The sequence below is a fragment of the Hyperolius riggenbachi genome, chromosome 7 (genome assembly GCF_040937935.1).
Source record: "Hyperolius riggenbachi isolate aHypRig1 chromosome 7, aHypRig1.pri, whole genome shotgun sequence".
Classification (NCBI taxonomy): Eukaryota; Metazoa; Chordata; class Amphibia; order Anura; family Hyperoliidae; genus Hyperolius; species Hyperolius riggenbachi.
This window is the reverse complement of record NC_090652.1, coordinates 297,662,558-297,688,508: the sequence shown is the minus strand read 5'-3', so window position 1 is coordinate 297,688,508 and position 25,951 is coordinate 297,662,558. Positions and strand designations below refer to the sequence as shown.

The 25,951-nt window shown below is 45.3% G+C and overlaps 1 protein-coding gene across 1 annotated transcript in view; it reads left to right on the top strand.

The window, feature by feature from the left end:
* The first annotated feature begins 2,879 nt into the window (after nucleotides 1-2,879).
* The window catches only part of GMPPA (GDP-mannose pyrophosphorylase A), a 35,893-nt gene continuing 12,821 nt past the window's right edge, over nucleotides 2,880-25,951 (top strand). The window contains exons 1-8 of the mRNA XM_068246021.1: nucleotides 2,880-3,103; nucleotides 8,176-8,226; nucleotides 14,810-14,907; nucleotides 17,869-17,972; nucleotides 18,105-18,297; nucleotides 20,328-20,387; nucleotides 22,160-22,290; nucleotides 23,990-24,121. Coding sequence (XP_068102122.1) covers nucleotides 3,043-3,103; nucleotides 8,176-8,226; nucleotides 14,810-14,907; nucleotides 17,869-17,972; nucleotides 18,105-18,297; nucleotides 20,328-20,387; nucleotides 22,160-22,290; nucleotides 23,990-24,121 — 830 coding nt within the window. The 5' untranslated portion in view covers nucleotides 2,880-3,042. The remainder of the gene's footprint in view (nucleotides 3,104-8,175; nucleotides 8,227-14,809; nucleotides 14,908-17,868; nucleotides 17,973-18,104; nucleotides 18,298-20,327; nucleotides 20,388-22,159; nucleotides 22,291-23,989; nucleotides 24,122-25,951) is intronic.

Here is a 25,951-nt window from a genome sequence, read left to right as displayed (position 1 = left end):
CAAAACAGCCAAGTGCCACGCAAGGAAAGCCAGAGACACTGTATCAGGGGCGTCGCAATAGGGGTTGCAGAGGTAGTGACCACATCAGGGCCCTTGGGCTAGAGGGGCCCCATGGGGCTCTTCCTCAACCACCGTATTAGCTCTTTATTGGCCCTGTGTTGGTAATAATCACTTCTATAGATACTTTGAATGGTAGTAATCACACATCAGGGCCGTTTCTGTGCGCTTTCCACAGCGCACTGCCCTGTGCGATCAGCAAGGTATTGATTTGTCCATGTAACTAAATGTAGCTGGTTCACATCTATGCGCTGCGCTGAGCAGCGTTACAAAAACGTAGTGTTGCATGCATTTCTGTGCGCTGAGCTGTAAAGCGCACAGCAATGCAAGTGAATGGGTCCGCTTTTTTAGCGCATAGAAGCGCGTACAAGCGCATAGAAGCGCATGCGTTTTTTACCCCTAATTGGAGAAAAAAATACATTTACATACAAAAACAAAGTTGACAACTGCTGCTGCTACAGTAAGCAAAACGTGCTTTAAAGAAGCGCAGCGCAACGCACAGAAACGCGGAATAAAGGGCGCACAAGCGCATGCGTTTTTTACCACGCGCTTTCACACGTTTTTCAGCGCAGCAGATGTGAACGAGGCCTGCCAAACTGTTCCCCATCCCCTTCCTGCACCTCTGACACTGTGGATGACCTTGGCAGGTTTTGTTGCGCAGTATTCATTGTCAGAGCTGGGACAAGGTCCTCAAGCACCCAAGGCTGAGAATCCAAAGTGCGCCCCTCCATCCCTGCCTCCCCAGCCGTCACACACTGATTGCTATTAGACTAAGAGGGCCACAGGGCCCACAACCTCCCCAACACCTTAATATCTAGTTATCTGGCGTGCAGTCACTGCTATGTATCCCCTTTTATTATTTCTTTCTGTTTCTGCTCCATACACAATTAGGAATGACAGCTGAATGAATTGTGCGCGGCAGTGCGTCCCCTCCTACACTGCGCCCTGAGGCTGGAGCCTCTCCAGCCTATGCCTCGGCCCGGCCCTGTTCATTGTCACATATCGAGTGCTGCGGGGGGGGGGGGGGGGGGGGGGGGGGGGGCATTGTAAAATAGAGATGGGAAGTTCTGATCTTTTCAATGATCCGGATGATTCGAATCAGATCATTGAAAAGATCCGGATCTTTGATCCGAATCTCGGATCATTTTACAAGGGAAGCATCCAGGGGTGAAATGACTAGCAGGACAGGAGAAGGGGAGGACACACAGAAGGGGAGAAGATGGACAGAGGGCAGGGAGTGGACAGAGAAGGGAGGAGGGACGAGCCGAGAGCAGAAATGTTTGTTTGCACACAATACCCACATGCTGCAATCATATGCTTTACATATATTTCACCTATATGTTCATCTGTACTCTGCATGTAAAGTAGCACAGTGAAAGAAAGCATTCCCCAAAGATAAGTGCAGCGGTTTAGTGCCGAGTGCAGAGGCTCATACTGCACACCAATCACAGTGCCTGCAAAGTTACTGAGCTGTGCTGAGCCAAACGTTTCCCATGTGTTCACTGCACAACTACGAAACAGACAGCCTATAATGATCAGCACATTACAGCCAGTATGTGTGCTCTACACATATCTGGCAGTGGCACCTATGTCCCCTCTCTCTTATCTACCTGTCCCCCCTCCAACAGAGAGATCCATCTCTGCTCTGCTTCCAGGACCCCGCTGCCCGCTGAGAGGGGGGCGTGTCGCTCCCGGCCCCGCCCCTTTTGCGATCCGAATCACTCATTTTGATGATTCGGATGATTCGACTCACAAAAGAGATTCGGATCGAATCGTTCATGATCCGGACAACACTATTGTAAAACTCACACCGGGCCGGGCCCACAGCTCCATAGCTACGCAACTGCACTCTATATTTGCCTAGTGCCCCATATTAACATCATCTCTGGTTCTCTGAGTCAGGGAGGCTGTCAAGGCACTAGTGTTGTCCGGATCATGAACGATTCGGATCTTTGATCCGAATCTATTTTGTGAGTCGAATCATCCGCATCATCAAAATGAGTGATTCGGATCGAAAAAGGGGCGGGGCAAGGAGCGACACGCCCCCCCTCTCAGCGGGCAGCGGGGTCCTGGAAGCAGAGCAGAGATGGATCTCTCTGTTGGAGGGGGGACAGGTAGATGAGAGAGAGGGGACATGGGTGCCACTGCCAGATATGTGTAGAGCACACATACTGGCTATAACGTGCTGCTCATTACAGGCTGTCTGTTCCGTAGTTGTGCACAGTGATCACATTGGAAGCTTTTGGCTCAGCACAGCTCAGTAACTTTGCAGGCACTGTGATTGAAAGGCAATATGATCCTCCTGTACTCTGCACTAAACAGCTGCACTTCACTTCTGGGAATGATTTGGGGAATGCTTTCTTTCACTGCGATGTTTGCTTTCAAAGTATACAGATGAACATATAGGTGAAATATATGTAAAGTATGATTGCAGCATGTGGGTATTGTGTGCAAGCAAACATTTCTGCTCTCTGCTCGTCCCTCCTCCCTTCTCTGTCCACTCCCTGCCCTCTGTCCATCTTCTCCCCTTCTCTGTGTGTCCACTCCCTCCCCTTCTCCTGTCCACAGACCTGTCCTGCTATTCATTTCACCCCCGAATGCTTCATTAGTAAAATGATCCGAGATTCGGATCAAAGATCCGGATCTCTTCAATGATCCGATTCGAATCATCCGGATCATTGAAAAGATCCGAACTTTGCACCCTGACCCTACGTCATCATCACCCACTGTCATAATAATCTCCCAGCCCAGACCAGCTCTGAGCAGCACGACGTCACTAAGCTCAGTCACGTGACCACACTGAGAAGATCAGTCACGTGATCGCCCGCCAGTTCACATCACGAACTCAGCACTGCAGAAGGGCTCTATAAACAGAACGGGTTCCCAGTTTCCATAGCAACCAAGAGAGCGCTGCGTTCAGGCCAGCCCACTGACTCCGCCCATCCAATCCGCGCCCGCCGAGGTAGAAAAACTACCACTCCCGGCATGCTCCGCACTGCTGACGTGCCTGAGAGAGCCAGCATAGAGGAAGTGCAGAGAGGAGCAGGTGAGGAATTTGGCTTTACTGTCATCATCATTATTATTATTATTATGTTCTATATTATATGTGACTTTAATGATTATTGGGGGGGGGGGGGCAGCTTGTTTGTATGACATGTTCCTCTCAGTGGAATATTCCTGTAAGCAGGATAAGCTGGGACTTGTAGTTCACCCCCTGCCTGGGAGTCACAGAGCTGGCATTGCTTGCAGTCCAGGACCCGAGACATTCATAGCTCCCAAGTGTGCCTCTTTGGGAGTCCTGCCCCTCTTTCCCCCTCATTTGTCCCTCTTTCAGGACTTTGTCCCTCTTTCTATGTAAATATATATATTTCTCTACTAAAAATGTCTTTATTCCCATCCTTTAAATAGATTTTTTACTAATTTTATAATGTTAATATGAAGGAAAATTGAACAAGGATAGAAAGGACCAGTGTGGTTTGAATTATAAAACAACATTTTTCTTATGAGTAGTAGTACTAGTAGAAACAAGAAAGCACAAGGACACCGGGAGCCCGATATCGAGTATTATCGTTGCGTAATTTGGTCTATTGTAGTGAAAATATACTCACAATTCTGGGTTGCTTATCTGGCAACCACCATCAGCGCATGTGGAGAAGTACCGTCTCCACTCGGCCTTGTCGGTCGCCGTTCCCGGAAAAAAATACCACTATAAACTATAATGATATAACCCCACGTTGTGGGGTATTAATACGTACAAAATACTGTGGGAGGCGCCCTTATGACTCAGGGTATACAGCACAACATAGATATATTAAAGGTAAGCGTAAAACGTCTTACCTGGTGCAAAGACTCACACACAAAGGTAGTAGAATTCAAATTTATTTATCGCACTAAGGACAACGCGTTTCGCGACCACAAGTCGCTTCTTCAGGTCAAGTAGCGTGCTTTAGGAAAAACAAGAACATGATGGCGCTCAGACTAAAACATCTTGTTTCATATGAATTAAAACAGTGTAATAACAATAGAATGACATAAAAGAACATTAGTCCTAGTCTGGGGCAGATGCATATTAGGGGCATATGCGCCCATTAGGCAAGTATAAACATCAATCACATACCGGCAGTCAATATGACTTCAATGTGCATCTCTCATATAAAAATCCTAGGTACAATCCAAGCACATAGAGAGATCTGAATTGTAACTTCTATGCAAATTAGTTAACAATATTAAACTCATAGTATATGGGATTATCTTAGCCCCCTAAAAAGCGCCTGATACCCAGTTAGTCAAGAATAACCTGAATGTACCTAGGATTTTTATATGAGAGATGCACATTGAAGTCATATTGACTGCCGGTATGTGATTGATGTTTATACTTGCCTAATGGGCGCATATGCCCCTAATATGCATCTGCCCCAGACTAGGACTAATGTTCTTTTATGTCATTCTATTGTTATTACACTGTTTTAATTCATATGAAACAAGATGTTTTAGTCTGAGCGCCATCATGTTCTTGTTTTTCCTAAAGCACGCTACTTGACCTGAAGAAGCGACTTGTGGTCGCGAAACGCGTTGTCCTTAGTGCGATAAATAAATTTGAATTCTACTACCTTTGTGTGTGAGTCTTTGCACCAGGTAAGACGTTTTACGCTTACCTTTAATATATCTATGTTGTGCTGTATACCCTGAGTCATAAGGGCGCCTCCCACAGTATTTTGTACATTTTTCTTATGAAATCTTTATGGTATGCGCAACTAGGGGTGTGATGGGGGTGTGATCAGCGGTGTGGCTTAAATGTCCCTCTTTCTCATCTCAAATTGTTGGGAGGTATGGATATTTGTCCTTTTGAAATGTCCCTGACTGGGAAAGGTGGTGTTCCATCATTCAGCTTACCCATCAAAATAGTATAGAAATGTTGAACAGTAATCCATTCAATCCTATGGCACCTCTGCCTGCTTACAGAGAGGGCTGTGTGTATTATTATTATTATTATTATTATTATTTAGTATTTATATAGCGCCAACATCTTCTACAGTACAGAGTGTATTGTCACTAACTGTCCCTCAGAGGGGCTCACTAATCCCTGCCATAGTCCTATTTCTATGTATCGTGTAGTGTATGTATTGTTCTCTAGGGCCAATTTAGGGGGAAGCCAATTAAATTATCTGTATGTCTTTGGGGTGTGGGAGGAAAACAGAGGAAACGTCCACAGACACGGGGAGGACATACAAACTCTATGCAGATAGTGCCCTGGCGGGGATTGGAACCAGAGATCCAGCGCTGAGGAGGAAATATCACAATGCTCGCCCTAACAAACTCCTATCTGAATGTGTACTTATTTCAGTATTTGTAGTGATGAGACAGGTCCTCCGGATAGGGTAACTAGCTTTACCCTGGAAATGGAAGACAGAGCTAGCAAATCACCAAGGCTAGGTTCACTGTGGGTGTCGCGTTTCCTGTAACAGCAGGAACTCAACACAATGGATCGGGAAAGCGGCTCCGCATATTATGCCCGTGTGGTGCTGCACACAGTGAAACATACAGTCAGTGAAAAGTATGCTTCACTGTGAACACGTGTTTTGCAGTAACTGTGCCGGCCAGCCTCCCTTTTCTATTCTGGAAGTTGGACCGAGTTAGGGCCTGTTTCCACTGCACGCAGATTGGATGCAGAAAAACTGACTCCAATGAATGCCTATGGGCCTGTTTCCACTAAACACAATTTTTCTGATGCAGATTTTCCCATAGGCATTCATTGCAGTCAGTTTTTTTGCATCCATTCTGCATCCAATCTACTATACAGAAAACTGATACCAAACTGAAAACTGACAGGACTGGAAAGTAACTGTACACACTGTATGTGTGATCCTAGCCTATGTGCTTTTGAAAATTAAAAAAAATAACTCCCCCGTCCTCCTTGGTCCCACGGTGGCGGCGAAAATTCTCCCGGAGCAGCGGCGTTGTAAATATTTACCTCCGTGGTTCCAGAGCAGGTGCAGTATCCGCTCTCTGCACGGAGATTGGCGAAAATAGCCAATCTCCGTCGGGCCGCTCTACTGCGCAGGCGCAATTCTCCTGTGCCTGCGTAGTAGAGCGGACCCGACGGAGATTCTCTATTTCCGCCTATCTCCGTGGGAAGAGCTGCATCAGCACCCCCGCTGGAGCCAGAAAAGGTAAATATTGCACAGCGCAACAAATTGTCGGCTGTGCGTTCCGGGGGCTGCAGCGAGACCGCCGTGGGACACAGGAGGACGGGGGAAGCCTCGATGGGGTCCAGAGGCTTCCCCTACTGAGGCGAGTACCCCCCAGGGAAACTTTTTTTCAGTACGGGTTTTCTTTTTTTTGAAAAACAGTTTTTATTAGTTTTTAAGTAACATACAAAAGAAAAAACATCACAAGTTCCATTCCCCAAAGCGGTCTGGTCTCCTCCCCCCCCCCCCCCCCCCCCCCAACAGGATAGCTGCATATAGTAGGACAGTATGCATAGAAAAGATAACATAGGACTTGTATATTTTACATTTCAATTTTGAACACTTTTAGCCATCGTGACCATATTTTGTAGAACTTTTTACATGAACCTCTATTTTCATACACGTTTTTATAGGTAGGCAAATCAGCATTGACATGTGCTTTGAATTCTGTAACAGTTGGTGCAGAAGTATTTTTCCATTTTAGAGCAATTGCCCTTCTTGCGTACATCAGTAGGAGCCTTGCTAAATACAATTTTTTTTTTCCCGCAAGAGGAATAGTACCAAATACATTCAGGAGCATAGCCAAAGCAGTATAAGGAATCCTAATGTCAATTACTAAGGTCAAGATCTCATGGACCTCTTTCCAAAAGGGTTGAATATGCTCACAGTCCCAAAGCATGTGGACGAAATGGGCATCAGAGGCTCCACATCTCCAACATGAGCCCTCCCTCAATTTACCCATCTTCATTAACCTGTGAGGTGTAAGATAAGTTCGGTACAGGTAGTGAAGAGAGGTTAATTTATGTTTGGCAGCAATCGGGGTTGAGATGAAATGGGCAAGGGTATCAACTCAATCTTTTTCTGTTAAATCCGGTATGACTTCCCGCCACTTAAAGGGAAGGTCCAAGCAAAAAAAAAAAATGAGTTTCACTTACCTGGGGCTTCTACCAGCCCCATGCAGCCATCCTGTGCCCTCGTAGTCACTCACTGCTGCTCCAGTCCCCCGCTGGGAGCTTTCTGACCTCGGAGGTCAGGGCCGAATTGCGTACATTTTTACACATTCCCGCTAGTGCAGGAACATTAACGCATACATTTTTACGCGTTAGTGGTGCAACGCGTAAATTTTTGTTCCTGCACTAGCTGGAATGCGTAAAAATGTATGCAATGTGGCCCTGACCTCCGAGGTCAGAAAGCTGCCAGCGGGGGACTGGAGCAGCAGTGAGTGACTACAAGGGCACAGGATGGCTACATGGGGCTGGTAGAAGCCCCAGGTAAGTAAAACTCATTTTTTTTTTTTTTGCTTGAACCTTCCCTTTAAAGGGAAGATCCGCACAGACTATAAAAAACAAACTGCACTTACCTGGGGCTTTTTCTAGCTCCTGGCAGTTGATCGGTGCCCTCGCCGCAGCTCCTCTCCCTCCCGGCGTCCAGCGGTGAAGAAGCCGGGTCGGCTTCATGTACGCTCCATGGAGCGGGTCACATGGTGTAAGTGACGTTATCTGGTCTCAGTTCTGCGCCTGCGCAGTAGAGACCTGATGACGTCACTTACACCACGTGACCCCCCCCCCCCCGCCGTGGAGTGCACAGAAGCCGCCCCGGAAGCCGACCTGGTGAGGTCAACTTCTTCACCGCTGGACGCCGGGAGGGAGAGGAGCTGCGGTGAGGGCACCGATCGACTGCCAGGAGCTGGAAGAAGCCCCAGGTAAGTGCAGTTTGTTTTTTATAGTCTGCGCGAACCTTCCCTTTAAGGAGGAGGCGATTAGTTATGCTAGCTTCCCTGTCCATAAGAGTTGCATATATTTGTGACGTGATTCCTGTCAAACCTGAATGAGCTAACAGGTTTTCTTTAAACCACAATTTCACAATCATTTTTTCATGCAGAAATCTTTTGCCTATTTTGTATTTTATAGTCTTTCTTGTGTTTTTGTAGGAGCTGCAGAAATGATAAAAGCGGTTATTATAATCGGAGGTCCCCAAAAGGGTGAGTGTTACACAGATAAAATATTACACATTCTGTACAGCTTCGATTAAAAGGTGGCCATACAGCAGACGATGTATGGGAAGATCGACCAAGAGACAGATCTCTCTCTGATCCAATCTGATCACAGAGAGATTTGTTGTCTGCCTCTACACCGCAGGCCTATTCCTGATCAATCCTCTATCCTCTATAATAACCCCCCTGCGTCCTTCTTTGTCCGTGTGTATGTGCGTTTGGCTTACCGCGCATGCGGGTGGTGGTTAGGACAGGGCCAGGGGGGTGGGCGTGTGTGCGCACTCGCGCATGTGCACTGACCCGCGGGCGATGAGGGGAGGGGGGTTGTGAGGGGAGAGGCCTAGCGCCCGTTATTGTAATGGGCCTTAGGTCTAGTTTCAGTATCTCTCGGGAATTGGCCTTGCGACGCCCATCCATCGCCTCCCTGCCACTCGTACTGTCCCCACTAATGTAAGTTGTGCCCAGTGCTGAATACTGTTCCCGTCGGTGTCTTCCGCTGGCTCTGTGCTCTTCCTCCTACACACGTCCCATCTGGTTACTGACATAACATTGGCGCATGTGTGACATCACACACGCCCACGTATATGCTGGCAACAATGTGGGGCGCGTATATGAAGACGGCACACAGAGCCAGCGGAAGACACCGACAGGTATAGTATACAGCGCTGGGAACCCGGGGGCACATTTTACACTTAGGGGACATCGCTGGGAGTTCCATCACGTTTGCCGCTCGTACCAATATCACACGCCATTACTGCCGTGCACCTGATCGAGCATGTCGGCCCTGCATCTTGCAGTATGTCCGATTGATACATGCGGACAATTTTGGCATGAAATAGTCGACCAGTGTTATCGATTGGGCATGTTCTTGGCGGCACCAATTTTCATCCAGTTATAATAATTGAATCGGATGGTCGATCGGCCGCCAAGTTGCCTTATGTATGGTTGCCTGGTGATTTAAAGTGCACCTGTAAGGAAAAAAAAAGTGCACCCCTGCCTCCCCTGCTGACAGTTCCATTGCTGTGCTCCCCAAAAGTCCATGAAAAAGCCCTCGATGAGTAGCATGGAGCGGATTGGGCTTGGGGTGTGTGTGTTTTTTGCTGAAGCCGTTATGGGCCATGTGCCTGTGAGCTTCGGGGGTCTCCGTGCTGGAACGGCCTGTCTGATGAGGAAGGGGGAGCCTCTGGAGGACACAGAGGCTTCCCTCTCCTGAGGTAAGTATTCAGTTTGTTTTGCTTTTGAAAAGCTCACAGATTTACTTTTTACTTAAAGGGAATCTTAAATGAGAGGGATATGGATGTTTCCTTTTAAACAATACCAGTTGCTTGTCAGTCTTGCTAGTCTCTTTGGCTGCAGTAGTGGCTGCATTAAACTAAAACAAGCATGCAGCTAATCTAGTCTGAGGCCCAGTGCACACCAAAACCACTAGCAGATCCGCAAAACACTAGAGGTTTTGGAGCAGATTTCAGAGCAATTCTAGGCATGTTTAGAGACGTTTTCTACACATGCCTAGCGTTTTTGGAGCGTTTTTGTGTAGCAGATTACAAATATTGTTACAGTAAAAGCTGTTACTGAACAGCTTCTGTAACAAAAACACCTGGAAACCTCTATGATCTGGCGCTTTTCAGAGCGGTTTGCTTTTTTCCTATACTTTAACATTGAGGCAAAAACGCTTCTGCAAACTGCAAAAATGCTGCAGGACCCACGTTTGCGGTTTGCTAAAAACCTGAAACCGCTGGTGTGCACCATCCCATTGAAATACATTAGCCAAGCGTTTTCACAGGCGGATGCGGTTTGTGAAACGCTTCAAAACCGCTCTGTGTGCACCAGGCCTGACTTCAGTCAGAACACCTGATCTGCATGCTTGTTGAGGGGTTGGGGCTAGCAGTATTAGAGACTCAGGATCAGCAGGAGAGTCAGGCAACTGGTATTATTTTAAAATGAAAAATCCATATCCTTCTCAGTTTAGGTTCCCATTAAAGTCAACTGGAATCTTAAAAAAAACAAAATAGGGCCAGATACCTAAGGAGTGGGGAGGCTCTGGGTCCTAATGAGCCTTCCCTCTCCTCTCCTGGTGCCATTGTTGCAGCGACAGCTCCTCCGTTTGAATTCCCCGCCGTGGGGAACTTAGGAAGTCTTTGAAGACAGGCGCTCCATACTGCGTAGGCACGAGAGAAGTGAAGACTCGGGCTCCTTCGGTGACAGAGAGAGCAGTAATTGACCAAATTGGTTGAAATACTGCTACAGGGAGCCATCGCTGGAACGATACCGGGAGAGAAGAGGGTAGGCTGTTTAGGACCCAGAGCCTTCCCTCTCCTTTAGGTAAAGAGACGCTTAACCACTTTACCCCCGCCCGTACAAATTTCTTCGTCCCTTTTTCCATCCTTTAACCCCCAGGGACGGAGAAATCCGTACTTTCCGCGCTCCCGCCGCTGCCCGCGCTCCCGCTCGCTCTAGCGCGCATTCCCACGGGTAAACACGCTGCCGGCTGCTCGCCCCGAGATCAATGAACGGGAAAATCCATTCCCGTTCGTTGATCTAAGCCCCACAATGATCCGCTGCTTTTCCGCTAAGCAGCGCGATCATTGTGAAAAAAAACAACGTACCCAGCCTCCTACTACTTCCTTCAAGCGTCCGGAAGGAGGACGCTTGGAGGTCGCATTGGACAAAAAGTTAAACAAACAAAAAGTTAGCCATCTTGTGGCCAAATAGTAAAACTACACTCTTAACATTTTTCACATAGAAATGAATGTTATACACAAAAAATTAACTCATTACCTCCCACACTCCCCATTTTTTTTTTTGTTTTTTTTTTTGTTTTTGTTTTTTTGTAATGAAAAAAAAATTAAAAAATTTACAATTAAAAAAAAATACATAAATAGTTACCTTAGGGACTGAACTTTTTAAATATTTATGTCAGGAGGGTACAACACTGTTACTTTATAAACTATGGGCTTGTAATTAGGGATGGACGCAAAACTGAAAAAAATGCACCTTTATTTCCAAATAAAATATTGGCGCCAAACATTGTGATAGGGACATAATTTAAATGGTTTTATAACCGGGACAAATGGGCAAATTTCATGGGTTTTAATTACAGTAGCATTTATTATTTAAAAACTAAAATGGCCGAAAACTGAAAAATAATTAATTTTTTCCCACCTGTTTTCCTATTTTCCCATTAAAACACATTTAGAATAAAATAATTCTTGGCATAATGTCCCACCTAAAGAAAGCCTAATTGGTGGCGGAAAAAACAAGATATAGTTCATTTCATTGTGATAAGTAATGATAAAGTTATAGACAAATGAATGGAAGGAGCGCTGAAAGGTGAAAATTGCTCTGGTGGTCAGGGGGTAAAACCCCTCAGTGGTGAAGTGGTTAAGTATCTGGCTTTTTTTTTGTTTTAACAAATTCCCAATGACCCCAAAAAAAGGCTCATGTGGGGTAAAAAAAACCCCATATATAATAGTGAGCAGAGATTACAAGTGTGAAAGAGTATGAAAGGAAGTCTCGGTTAAGTGTACAAAGGGTTTACAAAATGTCTTACTCTAATATAAGATCAGATAAAGTCAGGTAGGACAGAAGCTGTAAAGTGTTTTAAAGTGGACCTGAACTCAGAACTTCCTCTCAGGGCTGTGGAGTCGGAGTCGTGGAGTCGGGCAATTTTGGGTGCCTGGAGTCGGAGTCGGGAAAAAATGCACCGACTCCGACTCCTAATGAATTTGTAACTGTAATTAAAATAGAAAATATGATAAAATGTTATATTTCTCAGATAATAGTCATTAAAAATAATGTATATATACAGTAATAGCTGTGCTTAGTCCACAAAAATGAAATAAACCAATCAAAATTAGTTACTTGTGCTGCTTCAATAAAGCAGTCCCCGTATTTTTAAGGTCAGATATACATATCTGATTGTGACTGTATATATGATGTGTACACAGGAATCTCTTATATATACTAAATAACATCTATGCTGTAAGAATAAAGCCTGATGTGTAGCTGTGTCACTAATAGAGATGGTCAACGAGATGGAAATAATTCTGCATTGATGCTGATTTATGCAAATGTATGCACTCCCTTTGCTGATGAAATTTGATGTTATTAAAATTTGGTTTGGTGACTACAAATTAAAGGGTAACTGAGACGGATGAAAAGTAAAGTTTTATACATACCTGGGGCTTCCTCCAGCCCCCTTTAGGCTAATCAGTCCCTCACTGTCCTCCACCACCCGGATCTTCTGCTATGAGTCCTGGTAATTCAGCCAGTCAGCGCTGTCCGGCCGCATGCCGCTCCCACAGCCAGGAACATTCTGCAACTGCGCAATAGTGCTGCACAGGTGTAGTATGCTCCTGGCGGCGGAGTGTGTGCATGCGCACTACGCCTGACTGGCTCAAGTACCTGGACTCATAGCAGAAGATCCAGGTGGTGGAGGAGGACAACGAGGGACTGATTATTCTGAAGGCAGCTGGAGGAAGCCCCAGGTATGTATAAAACTTTAATTTCATCTGTTTCAGGTTTACTTTGTTACACAGTAGTACTATACTCTACATATGCACTCCCCACAGAGCTGCAGGGAATCCACTGAGAATGCTGTGCACATTGAACACAGAGGTGTTGTCTGTTTACAATCTCCTCATTCCCCTGCAGAGTACCTGCACATCATTCTTACATATACCCACACTTACATTGCCTAGGGCCTGATAGATGTTCTTTGTTCCGGTTTGCACCTTTTACAAGTACTCTTACCAAGGACTAGTTTTAGTCTAAAGGGAATAAATATAGTAGTCTACATATCCTTCTCACTTCAGTTGTCTTGTAAAATTCCTAAGCGTTGGCAGTTAAGAGACGAATTTCATGTTACATACTTTTAATCAACAAAATTGTAATATGCAAATTAGAGGAGTCTGAGTCGGTGGAATCCTAAACTGAGGAGTCGGAGTCGGTGGATTTTTGGACCGACTCCACAGCCCTGCTTCCTCTCTGCTCTAAAAGATAAGCAACAGCATTATAACCTTTACAGAAAAACATTTCCTTACTACAGTTTTCAGAACTTCCACATAGATGCTGCAGTGTGGTTACTTCCTGGTTTGTTGGGAGCACAGAAAGGGTTACCCTCCTGTGTTTACATATTAGCTCCGAATTCAGCAAAGAGCTGACAGCTCAAATTACCCCACCTCATTAATTGCAGATAAGGGAGGATTAAACAGGCTTTTATCAATAAACACACACAGGGTGGATGTATCTGTTTTCTCTTTCCCGCCTTTGCAAGAGTTCAGGTCCTTTTTTAAAGCACACCTGAAGTGATAAATAACAAAAAGTTAGCTACTTACAGTACCTCAGTAGTTGAAACCCTTTGAATGGTCTGGAGGCTTCCTTGATCCTTGTAGAGCCATTCCAGCACTGAGTCCCGCTTTATCTTCGAGCCACAAGCTTGGCCTGGAAGAACGCATCCAGGCTGGGCATGCTTGAGTGAGGTGCGCGCAGCCCTGCTGACCTTTCATGCATCAGTAGTGTCTGAATCGCTCACAAATGAAATATGCATGCAGCAAATTCAGCCAGACTTCTGCCAAACATCTGATCTGCATGCTTGTTCAGGGTCTATAGCCCCATCTACACCATACAATTTTTTTTTTTTTTTTTTTTGTGTGTGATTTGATTCAATCCGACATGTCTCATCAAGATTCGATTTGATAGTGTGGTCGAATGTCATTGCAAAACAATGGCAAATAGATTACTCTACCAATCGAATCTCGTTTGGACATGTTGGATAGAATCGAATCGCACAAAAATTGTATGGTATAGATGGGGCTTAAAGCGGATCTGAGAGGAAAAACTACCTATAACAAGTAACTTATCTATATAGCTTATCTAAAGTTTAGATCAAATCTAGCTGCAAACAGCTTCAATAGAATATGAATATTTCTTCCTGTGATACGAGGGCAGCCATGTTGTTTGTAAACATTACACATAGGTAAGCTTATCTGCATCTTGAGCACTCAGCCTAATCCCCCCCCCCCCCCCCTCCTCCTCCCGCCTCACCTCTGCCTCTGAAATCTCTGGCTAGTAATACCTCCCCCTCCTCCTGCCCAGACTGAGCTCCCATGAGCCTTTGCTACTGCCAAGGCTCTCTGAAAACCTGTGGGCGAGGCTTGTTTAGTTTATAGGAAATTACAGTATTAAAACAAAAACAAAAAAGTATTTGGCTTGAGGAATGCCCTATAAACAATAGGAAAGGAACCCAATTATGCAAAGAGTAAAAGTTCATCTCGGATCCACTTTAAGGTTAAAAGCATTAGAGGCAGAGGATCAGCAGGACAGCCAGGCAATGTGCCTTGTTTAAAAATAAATAAATGTGGAAACCTCCTATATTCCTCTCGCTCAAGGTGCCCTTGAGGCTGTTGCAATAGCTTAGAGGGATTTCAGCATGCTTGGCTTTGGAATTTTGAAAACCCAAACCCTGGATGCTCTGTGTGCCCGATGCTTGTGTGTACAAGCTCTGTATGAGTTCATTTTCCATTCTTCTCAAGAGTCCAGAGTTTGATTGACGGGTCTTCTCATTTCCTAGGCACCAGGTTCCGGCCGTTGTCCTTCGAGGTCCCCAAGCCTCTGTTTCCAGTAGCTGGAGTACCAATGTTACAGCATCACATCGAGGCCTGCAGCAAGGTAAAGATCTGTGCTAGTAAAAATTCTGGTGGCTGGATAGTGTACTGGGGAAGGGCTCTGCCTCTGACACAGGAGACCAGGGTTCAAATCCTAACTCTTCCTGAGGAGACCTTGGGCAAGACTCCCTAACACTGCTACTGCCAATAGAGCGCACCCTTAGGCCACATACACACATCAGACTATAGTCTTTGGAAAATGAAAGATCACAGACCAATCTTACCACCCTTCCTGTAGTATAAGAGCCATACTCTACACAGTCTATTCTTTGGAGCTGAACTCCACATCAGAAAAAAATCTTGGCAAGATGCTGCGCACACAGATGCTGTACAGACACAAAAGATCAGTATCTGCAAAAGATCTGTTCCTGCCAAAAATCTATTCCTGCAAATTGCAATGATAGTCTATGAGATCTGCAGATCATCATACACACATGATTTAACTGACATTCATCTGCAGATCAGATCCACCAGGATGGATTTTCAGATCTGCAGATGATTGCTTGATCTGCAGATGAATGTCAGTTAAATCATGTGTGTATGATGATCTGCAGATCTCATAGACTATCATTGCAATTTGCAGGAATAGATTTTTGGCAGGAACAGATCTTTTGCAGATACTGATCTTTTGTGTCTGTACAGCATCTGTGTGTGCAGCATCTTGCAAAGATTTATATCTGATGGGGAGTTCAGCTCCATAGAATAGACTGTGTAGAGTATGGCTCTTATACTACATGAAGGGTGGTAAGATTGGTCTGTGATCTTTCATTTTCCAAAGACTATGGTCTGATGTGTGTATGAGCCTTTAGTTGCTGCAGCTCTGGTGCTTTGAGTCCAGCAGGAGAAAAGTGAGATATCAATGTTCTTTGTCTTGTCTTGTCTAAGCATTCTGGAGCATGAGCTTCTGTGCAGCAGAGATCTGTAACTGTGAGATGTCCATGGAGCTGGCTTCATTATATCTGTGCTACAGCCAGTGTGTGATAGCATTATAAGCTGCAACATTGGATCATATTAGCAGAAACTGCAGCTGGAGATTTTTAGCTTCTACAGTACAAGTCTCTGTATTTACCTGAGTATGACAGCCTCAATGATTGTTTTGAGGGCGGTAAACCTCGGTTGTTCTTTGCTTTCAAACTCCACGTTGTAGGCAATAAGGCTGAGTTCATACTATTATTATTATTATTATTATTATTATTATTATTATTATTATTATTATTATTTATATAGAGCAGACATCTTCTGCAGCGCTGTGCAGAGTATATTGTCTTGTCACTAACTGTCCCTTATGCTGGGTACACACGTTGCGATTTCCCGCTCGATCCGCGGGATTGATTGGATCGATTCGATTATTTCCAACATGTTCGATCGGGTTTCGATGGATACAGCCGTCGATTTTGCATAATTAAGTATGCAAAATCGACGGCTGTATCCATCGAAACCCGATCGAACATGTTGGAAATAATCGAATCGATCCAATCAATCCCGCGGATCGAGCGGGAAATCGCAACATGTGTACCCAGCAAGAGGGGCTCACAATCTAATCCCTGCCATAGTCATAGGTCTTGTGTAGTGTATGTATTGTAGTCTAGGGTCAATCTTACGGGGAAGCCAATTAACTTATCTATATGTTTTTGGGATGTGGGAGGAAACCGGAGTGCCTGGAGGAAACTCACGTAGATAAGGGGAGAACATACAAACTTCATGCAGATAGAGCCCTGGCTGAGATTCAGACCAGGGACCCCAGAGCTGCAAGGCGAGGGTGCTAACTACTATGCTATTGTGCTGCCCGTATCAGTCCGCTTCACTGAACGGACCACACCAAAGATCTTACCAAAGTAGAGGGAAGGCTATAGATACGGTCCCATACAGTCTCTACCCATCGTTCCTGCACTGTGCCTGCTCAAGCTTCTTACACCTGCTATGTTGAATAGGGCTTCGGTAGACTTCAGGAAGCCTTTAGAAGTACTCCCGGGAGTGCATTCACATGCGTGAGCATAGACTTGCAGGAGCACAGCACTAATGCGCTCATCTGTGGAGATACTCGGGGACAAGAGTACTTCTGAAGGCTTCCCAAAGACTGCCGATGCACTAGCAATACCGATGGGCAGGACGGAGGAACAGGAAGGCTTTCTAGTATCTAGAGCCTTACTTCTGCACAGGGCTCAAACCTGAAGTTAGGAAACTTTGCTTTAAGGAGGAACTGCAACCAAGGATTGAACTTCATCCCAATCAGTAGCTGATACCTCCTTTCCCATGAGAAATCTTTACCTTTTCACAAACAGATCATCAGGGGGGTCTGTATGGCTGATATTGTGGTGAAACCCCTCCCACAGTGTGATGTCATCACCAAGGCCCTGACAGTTCGCTTTCTGTGAACTTCGCAGCTATGTGGGAAATGCCAGCTTTTTCCAACTGCCAAGTAAGCACCATCTCCCTCTGTGCACAGAACTCTCAGTAGTGAACATTCCATACAAATCACCTGGCAGCACACCACCAGTGATAAGTTGCAGAATGTAAATCATGGAGCGGAAAGATTTTACAATGGACAAACACTGACTAAATAATGTATAAATTAATATTGTAAAAAAAAAAGCAATTTTATTAATTGTTTTCACTACAGTCTTTCTTTAAACCTTAATTCTGATGGAGCAGAGTGATCTGTACACGCATATAGGCATCCAGTATAACAAGTTAGAACTCTTTACTGAAGAAAAACACACAGATATATATAAATCATACACCACCACTAGGAAATGAAGCTTACTTAGAACAGAGGGGAACACAGAGTGAATACAGGAAACAACAATACCATAGAGATTATCCACACATTTTACTCACAGTGACATCTTGTGGTTGTTCTATGCTGCAGTTTAGGTAATAATCCTGTTGATACTGCCAACAAATTCAGGTTTTTTATAATATTGAGTGATAATTTGCAATAATCCTTATTATTCTTCCCCCAAAGGTGCCCAATTTGAAAGAGATCTTACTAATAGGATTTTTTCAGCCCAATGAAGCACTCAGCCGGTTCCTGGTGACGGCACAGCAGGAGTTTAAGGTTGCCATCCGGTGAGTTTCCATAGCTCTTTGTATTTGCTGGTTTTCCATGCATGCGTAGTACTGCTTTCCTGAATAGCATTTCCAGATCTTGCTTTGTGTATTGTGTTTCTGTTTTGCAATATTGTCTATTCTTACCCTCAGGTACCTGCAGGAATACTCGGCTCTGGGCACCGGAGGGGGCATTTACCACTTCCGGGACCAGATCCTGTCCGGGGGGCCGCAGGCTTTCTTTGTGCTGAACGCAGACGTGTGCTCGGAGTTCCCCCTCTTACAGATGCTGGAGTTCCAGAAGCAGCATGCAGACACCCACCATTACATCATGCTGGGGACCACGGTAAGAGGGGCGGCTGGGACCACATATACAGTATAGCCGTGACATCTTCTACAGCACTTCACAGAGTACATAGTCATGTCACTGGCTGTTCTCAGAGGAGCGTACAATCTAACCCACAGTCTAGTGTCCTTCCATATCATGTTTTAAATAGCACCAACATCTCCAGCAGCACTTGACAGAGTCATGTCACTGACTGTCCTCAGAGGAGCTCACAATCCATGCCAGATTTGGTAAATTAATTTTTTCCAACTCAAATGAATCGACTTCACAAAATAACACTAGTAGTTTTTTCTATCTTAGCATGCGGAAAAATATTTACTAAATCCTTGTAATGAGTTGATCTGTACATGTGTTTTTATTGTTTTGTTTTTACCTGTTTGTTTAGTTCCCCCCCCCCCCCTCCCCCTTAACAGAAGGTAAATGTGTTACTTTAAAATGCGTGTCCAGGTAAAAATGTTATAAATCAAGGCCTTGCTCTCCAACCCCTCTAGATCAGGAGCTTAGTTAGGAGCTAAATATCTTAGTTTGTAGTAAGTGCCCACTACTGGACATGCATATCCTTCAGCCAAAGTCAGAACTGTGCTAGTTTGTGGAAGGGAAAGTGTGGCCAGACTGCCACCTCCCAGACCTTCCAGTCAGTATGTTGGGGGAGGGGGGGGGGCTGAGCATCATATCCAATATACCACTAAGTCCCACACCAATAGGAACAGGGGGCTCTGCAGCTAGTGGGGGTGTTTGCACCAAAATGGAAGTATTTAGAACAGCCTTTCTTAACTTTTCTACCCTGGAGGAACCCTGAAAATAGCTTTGGGATCTCAAGGAACCCCTGCAAACAATTATTTGGTCTCGAGAAACCCCTGCATTTATTTTGCAGGAGGCGTGGTCTTTAAAAGTATGTGTGGCTGTTTATTTCACTACCCCCTATTACATTGCCACTCATTATACTGTCTCCTGACCCCCCAATTTAGTGCTTCTTGTTACAGTACCACCGATTATAATGTGCTCTATTATACTTCCCCCACGATGGGGGAAAATGCCAAGGAACCCCTGCAGAGTACTCAAGGAACCCTTGTTGAGAAAGCCTTATTTAGAAGCATGTGTAGAGACCAGATTATGTTGGTGGTGGGGATTTCATTAATACTGTTTTGCCTGGACAAGGGCTTTAAAGTCCCCCTAAATCTGGGTGAGCAAGGGCATGTAGTGCTGTAAATAATGCAGACATTTCCTGTAGAGTTCTTGCTTAAAGTGGGCTGAAACTCTCTAAAAATGTGTTTTCCTACTTTTTATTACTCTGAGGCCTGGGGCACACCAGGAGTTTTTCTGAGCGTTTTGAGTTTTTAAATCTGCTGCTAATGTTATCCTATGTTTCTGTGCACACTGGAGCAATGAGGTTTTGTAAAAAAAACAACATAGCATTACATTGGGAAGAGCTTTTAGAGGTTGCAAAAGCTCTTCCCAATGTAATGCTATGGGTTTTTTTACAAAACAAGTGTGCACAGACACATAGGGTAACATTAGCAGCAGATTTAAAAACTCAAAACGCTCAGAAAAACTCCTCTGGTGTGCCCCAGGCCATACAGTTATCATATTTGCTTTTGTGCATAAGTAATATTGTCTGTTTACAAATTACAAGTTTCCAAAGTGTAGTTTATCTTGCCCATTGCTTTTTATTCAAACTGTTTTTTATTATATATTAACATCTTCTAATTAGCTATTCTGAAGTGTGTGTGTGTGTGTGTGTGTGTGTCTGAAGCACAGAGCGCTTCACAGAGAGCTCCTTTTCAGCTGTTACACTGCTTACACACATTGTATCAACATTGAAATGTAAACAAAGATACCGTTATCTCCAGTTTGGATGTGGATTTGAAGCTGAATAGCAGGACAAAGTGCTTTGTTCAGCCATTTCAGTGCTGTTCTGCTAAAAAAAAAAAAAAAAATCTGGGATAGCAGCTTTGAAGGTGTGAGGAATGTCTTAGAAATGCTGGCTTTCAGACCACTTTAATTCTTTTTCCGTTGTCTTTTTTTGATAGGCAAACAGAACACAGTCCCTAAATTACGGCTGCATTGTAGCGAATGCCGAAACCCAGGAGGTAATGTTTCATGTAAATCTAATGGCCTACCATGTAATTTTATGAAGTTTTAAAAAGCATGAAACAGTGTTGCCTGTCTTCTTTTATTAACTTTATACTACATGGGGTATAATGTGTAGTCTGGAGCTGAAATGGAATGAAGCTAATACACAGACAGGAACAGGAACCTGCAGGACATAGGATGATAAGGCAGTGACACGACCACACTACAGTGGTGCCAAGAAACCAGCCAAGCACCACAAGCTGGTATAAATAACCTATTTTACTGAGATTACCTCAGACAACAGCTTACTCATTTTACTCTGCACTAGGCCTCCCTCATAGCGGGGCTTTTGTTGAAATGCATAAGCTGTTGCTCTGACAGTCTCCAATAAAGAAAAGCAATGTTCATTACAGCATGTATGTAGAGATTTTTTTTTTAGCTTTATGAATTTTATGCTAATTGCAATAGAATCGTTAGACATGCCTTCATACCAGGATATGGCAGGAGTGGCTATGCTGAATACCTTTTATAATATGTGTTTGTTTTTATTCGATTTTACCATTCATTTTTATAAACCCACACGTACTGTATTGTATTGAGCAAAAAAACAGCGATGAACAGAACCAGCACTGGTAGTGTGACGGACAGCCGAGGAGATGATCGGTGCAGATGGCTGTGCTCCTGAATATAGTGTCAAATTGCAACATACAGTAAAGAGTAAGGCATAGCAGGTGTTTCACAGGGAAACCCTGCTTCTTCAGAGGCAGTATGTAAGTTATTTCCTCTGAAGAAGCAGGCTTTCCCTGTGAAACAGCTGCTAGGCTTTTCTCTTTACTGTATGATGGGTGGTGTGAGGAGCAATAAACAGGTGACACTTTGAATACAGGATGGTGCCCGGATCCTTCTTTTCTTTGCATTGCTGTATTGTATTGATGTTGGAGTTGGTGGTGGCCCTGCGGCTGAGAGTGGCTGGAATTGAGAGTATCCTTTCCACCTAAATTTAGCCTCCAGCTTGTGGCCTAGTGCGGATTGGCCAATCTGGAGGCCTAGAATACGGACAGTGGAGGCTGCAGGTAGAGATTTGCAACAAACGTGAAATTACAATACCGCATGAAGCATGCAAATACAAATAAGTTTGAACGGGGCCTTAAGCCTGGTACACTCATCCAATTTTGATTGGCCAATTTCACTACCTCCGTGTAGAATGAGAGCCAACAGATTTTGTAATGAACAGACTGTGCACTTAAAGTGAACCAGAGACGAAGCACCCTCATGTATTTTACCATAGATATCAGTGGAAACGTTAGAGATAACACCTACCCTGCTCTCTGTTTCATTCTTCACTGCTCAGCCTGCTTGTTATCAGCCCTGATAAAATCCCTGACTGAGCATTCAGTCTGGCTTTGCTCAGGAATCATTATAGCTGAGCCATTATAGTAGAGCCAGAAGGGGGGCAGGCTTGGGCTTGAAAAGACATCAGAGAAGACAGACTCAGCTATAATTCCTGAGCAAAGCCAGACTGAATGCTCAGTCAGGGATTTTATCAGGGTTGCTAACAAGCAAGCTGAGCAGTGAAGAATGAAACAGAGAGCAGGGTAGGTGTTTTCTCTAATGTCCCCAGCGATATATAGGGTAAATTACATGAGGGTGCTTCGTTTCTGGTTCACGTTAAACCCTCATACTACATGGAGAAGGTAAAATTGGGCAATCAAAATTTGATGTCTGTACGCACCCTTAGACGCGTAATTGTGTCCAGCAGTTGCTGCATGTCTTGTATTCCTCCCTGTAGGTTCAGCACTATGTGGAGAAGCCCAGCACGTTTGTCAGTGACATCATAAATTGCGGGATCTACCTCTTCTCGCCATCCATATTCCAGCACATCGCAGAGGTTTTCCAACGCAACCAGCAGGACCTGCAGCTGTGAGTCTCCTTGCTCCTCCCCTCTACCCTCCTTGCTCCTCCCCCTCCATCCTCCTGCAGCCGTGTCCCCCTCCATCAGCCCATTGTTATCTCATTACATTCATTCTTTCTGTTTCTCTCCTCCGGCTCTGTGTCCCTCGTTACTCCTGCATGCTGGGCCAGTTGTTCCTGCATCAGGTGAGTGCTGTGTGTGGCTCGGGCACATGGCATGAGCACTGGAGTGACTGTGGTGGCAGTATAGGCCGATCCGATATGTGGCTCTATAACACAGCAGCACCCCCCACCCTTTCTGCCTCGCATGATACTGTGTGCTGTAACACTTCCTCTAATGTATGTCCTGAGCTTTCCGTACCACACCGATGGCATGTATGCAAATCCTTTCACTAGTCTATTCACCATTAAAGATTAGTGACATCACTAAATATGCTACCTACCCATTCACTAGAGCCCAGTGACCTCACTGAGAATGCAGCCTATCCATTCACTAGAGACCAGTGACATCACTGGGAATGTAGCCTATCCATTCACTAGAGCCCAGTGACCTCACTGTGAATGCAGCCTATCCATACACTAGAGACCAGTGACATCACTGTGAATGCAGCCTACCTATTTACTAGAGACCAGTGACATCACTGACCATGCAGCCTATCCAGTCACTAGAGACCAGTGACATCACTGAGAATGCAGCCTATCCAGTCACTAGAGACCAGTGACATCACTGAGAATGCAGCCTATCCAGTCACTAGAGACCAGTGACATCACTGACCATGCAGCCTATCCATACACTAGAGACCAGTGACATCACTGTGAATGCAGCCTACCTATTTACTAGAGACCAGTGACATCACTGACCATGCAGCCTATCCAGTCACTAGAGACCAGTGACATCACTGAGAATGCAGCCTATCCAGTCACTAGAGACCAGTGACATCACTGAGAATGCAGCCTATCCAGTCACTAGAGACCAGTGACATCACTGACCATGCAGCCTATCCAGTCACTAGAGACCAGTGACATCACTGAGAATGCAGCCTATCCAGTCACTAGAGACCAGTGACATCACTGACCATGCAGCCTATCCAGTCACTAGAGACCAGTGACATCACTGAGACTGCAGCCTATCCAGTCACTAGAGACCAGTGACATCACTGAGAATGCAGCCTATCCAGTCACTAGAGACCAGTGACATCACTGAGAATGCAGCCTATCCAGTCACTAAAGACCAGTGACATCACTGAGAATGCAGCCTATCCAGTCACTAGAGACCAGTGACATCACTGGGAATGTAGCCTATCCATACACTAGAGACCAGTGACATCACTGAGAATGTAGCCTATCCATTCACTAGAGACCAGTGACCTCACTGAGAATGCAGCCTATCCATTCACTAGAGACCAGTGACATCACTGAGTATGCAGCCTACCTATTTACTAGAGACCAGTGACATCACTGACCATGCAGCCTATCCAGTCACTAGAGACCAGTGACATTACTGAGAATGCAGCCTATCCAGTCACTAGAGACCAGTGACATCACTGACCATGCAGCCTATCCATTCCTGCTCCTATAAGATGTCTTCTAGCTCACTACCTCCCACCTGGACTGTGACTGCGATAGGTCACCCGTTGCCGTGCTCCCAGCACCCCTATCACCTTATGGTGCCCCAGGGTAACTGGTTTTCCCTCTGTTGTTTTCTCAGTGAGGAGAACTCTAACTGGCAGCGCATGGAGGTGATTCGGCTGGAGCAGGACGTGTTCACCGCCCTGGCGGGACGAGGTCACTTGTACGTCTATAAGACAGACGGCTTCTGGAGCCAGATCAAGTCAGCAGGGTGAGTAGCAGAGCAGTGCGGAGCTTTAACACTGTACTGAGCAATCACAAAACACCTCTTCACGTTATGGAGTATCAGACCTCCTGTCCTATGCTGGTTCATTGAAGTTCCTTTATAGTCTGACCATATTGCTGTGATATTTGATTTACTAAGGCCTCGTTCAGACTAAGTAATGAGCAACAGTGGCGTAGCAATAGGGGTTGCAGAGGTAGCGACCGCATCGGGGCCCTTGGGTCAGAGGGGCCCCGAGGGGCCCTCCCTCAATCACAATATTAGCTCTCTATTGGCCCTGTGTTAGTAATAATCACTTCTATAGATGCTTTAAATAGTAATAATCATTAACAATCTGTTCCCCATCCCCTTCTTGCACCTCTGACACTGTAATTGCCATTGGCAGGTTTTGGTGCGCCGTATCAATTATGTATAGAGTGCTTGGTGGGCCCCATGTAAAACGTGCACCGGGGCCCATAGCTCTTTAGCTACTCCACTGATGAGCAATATTGGGACGAGCAACAAACCCCCCCCCCCCCACACCGCTGTCCCCCCAGTGTATAAATGTGCCTGTATGTACATATTTATATATTACCTGTACTGTGTCGCGGTGCCCGTCTATCTTCCGAATCCGCTGCTCTTTCATTACCCCTATACACACACACCGCTGCCGTGACATCACACATACGGCGGCAATGTGTCTAGGACTAATGGAAGAGCGGCAGATTCAGAACACGGACGGGCACCGCGACACAGAACAGGTAATGTATAAATGTGCACATACAGACACATTTATACACTGTGGGGACAACGGCGGTCTCAGCCGATTCCCAATATATATCAGTATGAAATTGATCGGGAATTGGCCTGCGGTTTATGGGCAGGCAACAGATCGCTCTCAGATCAGATTCGATCAGGGAGAGATCGCTCTCATGGTCAGTCTGCCCATATATCATCTCTTGTATGGCTATCTTACGTTTTCATCATCTACTTTTATAACTTTGACAATCAAATTATGTGTTTGGTTGCATATTTTATTGTTTTAAAGTAAAGCATTTTACAGTGTTCACAAACCTTCAAGCAGCCACTACGCTGTTATGGTACTACAACTAGTACCATTACTAGTAACTTCTATAAAACTATTCTATACTATAACTTCTGGAACTCGGGCAACTGGAAGTCTAATGCTGGGCATACACGGGTCAATCCGGGGGCCGATTAGCAGTCAGATCGACTCCTGCTGCGTCCCCGCTTGTCCGTGCGTGCACCCGAATCGATTCCCGCTAGTCCCCGCCGCGCTTCTTATCTTCCGCTCAATTGGCCGCTATTGTCCGCCAGTGGGTATCGAGCGCGGAATCGATCCCCGCGGTGATCGGACACGTCAGATATTATCAATCGAGCCATCAGCGGCTCGATTGATAAGGTAGCGTCGAGCCGTGTATGCCCAGCATAAGGCTCCCTGCACACTGCAAATCCATTTTGCTATTCCGAATCTGATTTGCATTTCTGATTTTCCCTGAATACAATCAACAGAAAAACGGAGTCAAAAACGCAGCATGCAGCTACGATTAGGAATCGGATGTAAAAACCGATTAAAAATCGGAATCGCATGCAGTGTGTAGGGAGCCTTAAAGTGTACCAGAGACCATATCAACTAAAAGTTCCATACATACCTGGGGCTTCCTCCGGCCCCATCCGCTTGGATCGCTCCCACGCCGCGGTCCTTAGTCTTCTGTATCACCCATAACTTCGGACAGTCTGCGAAAGAGAAGTGTGCCCTCTACATATCCGGCAGCTGGGGAGATACGTAGAGAGCACACTTCCGCACTTCTCTTGCGT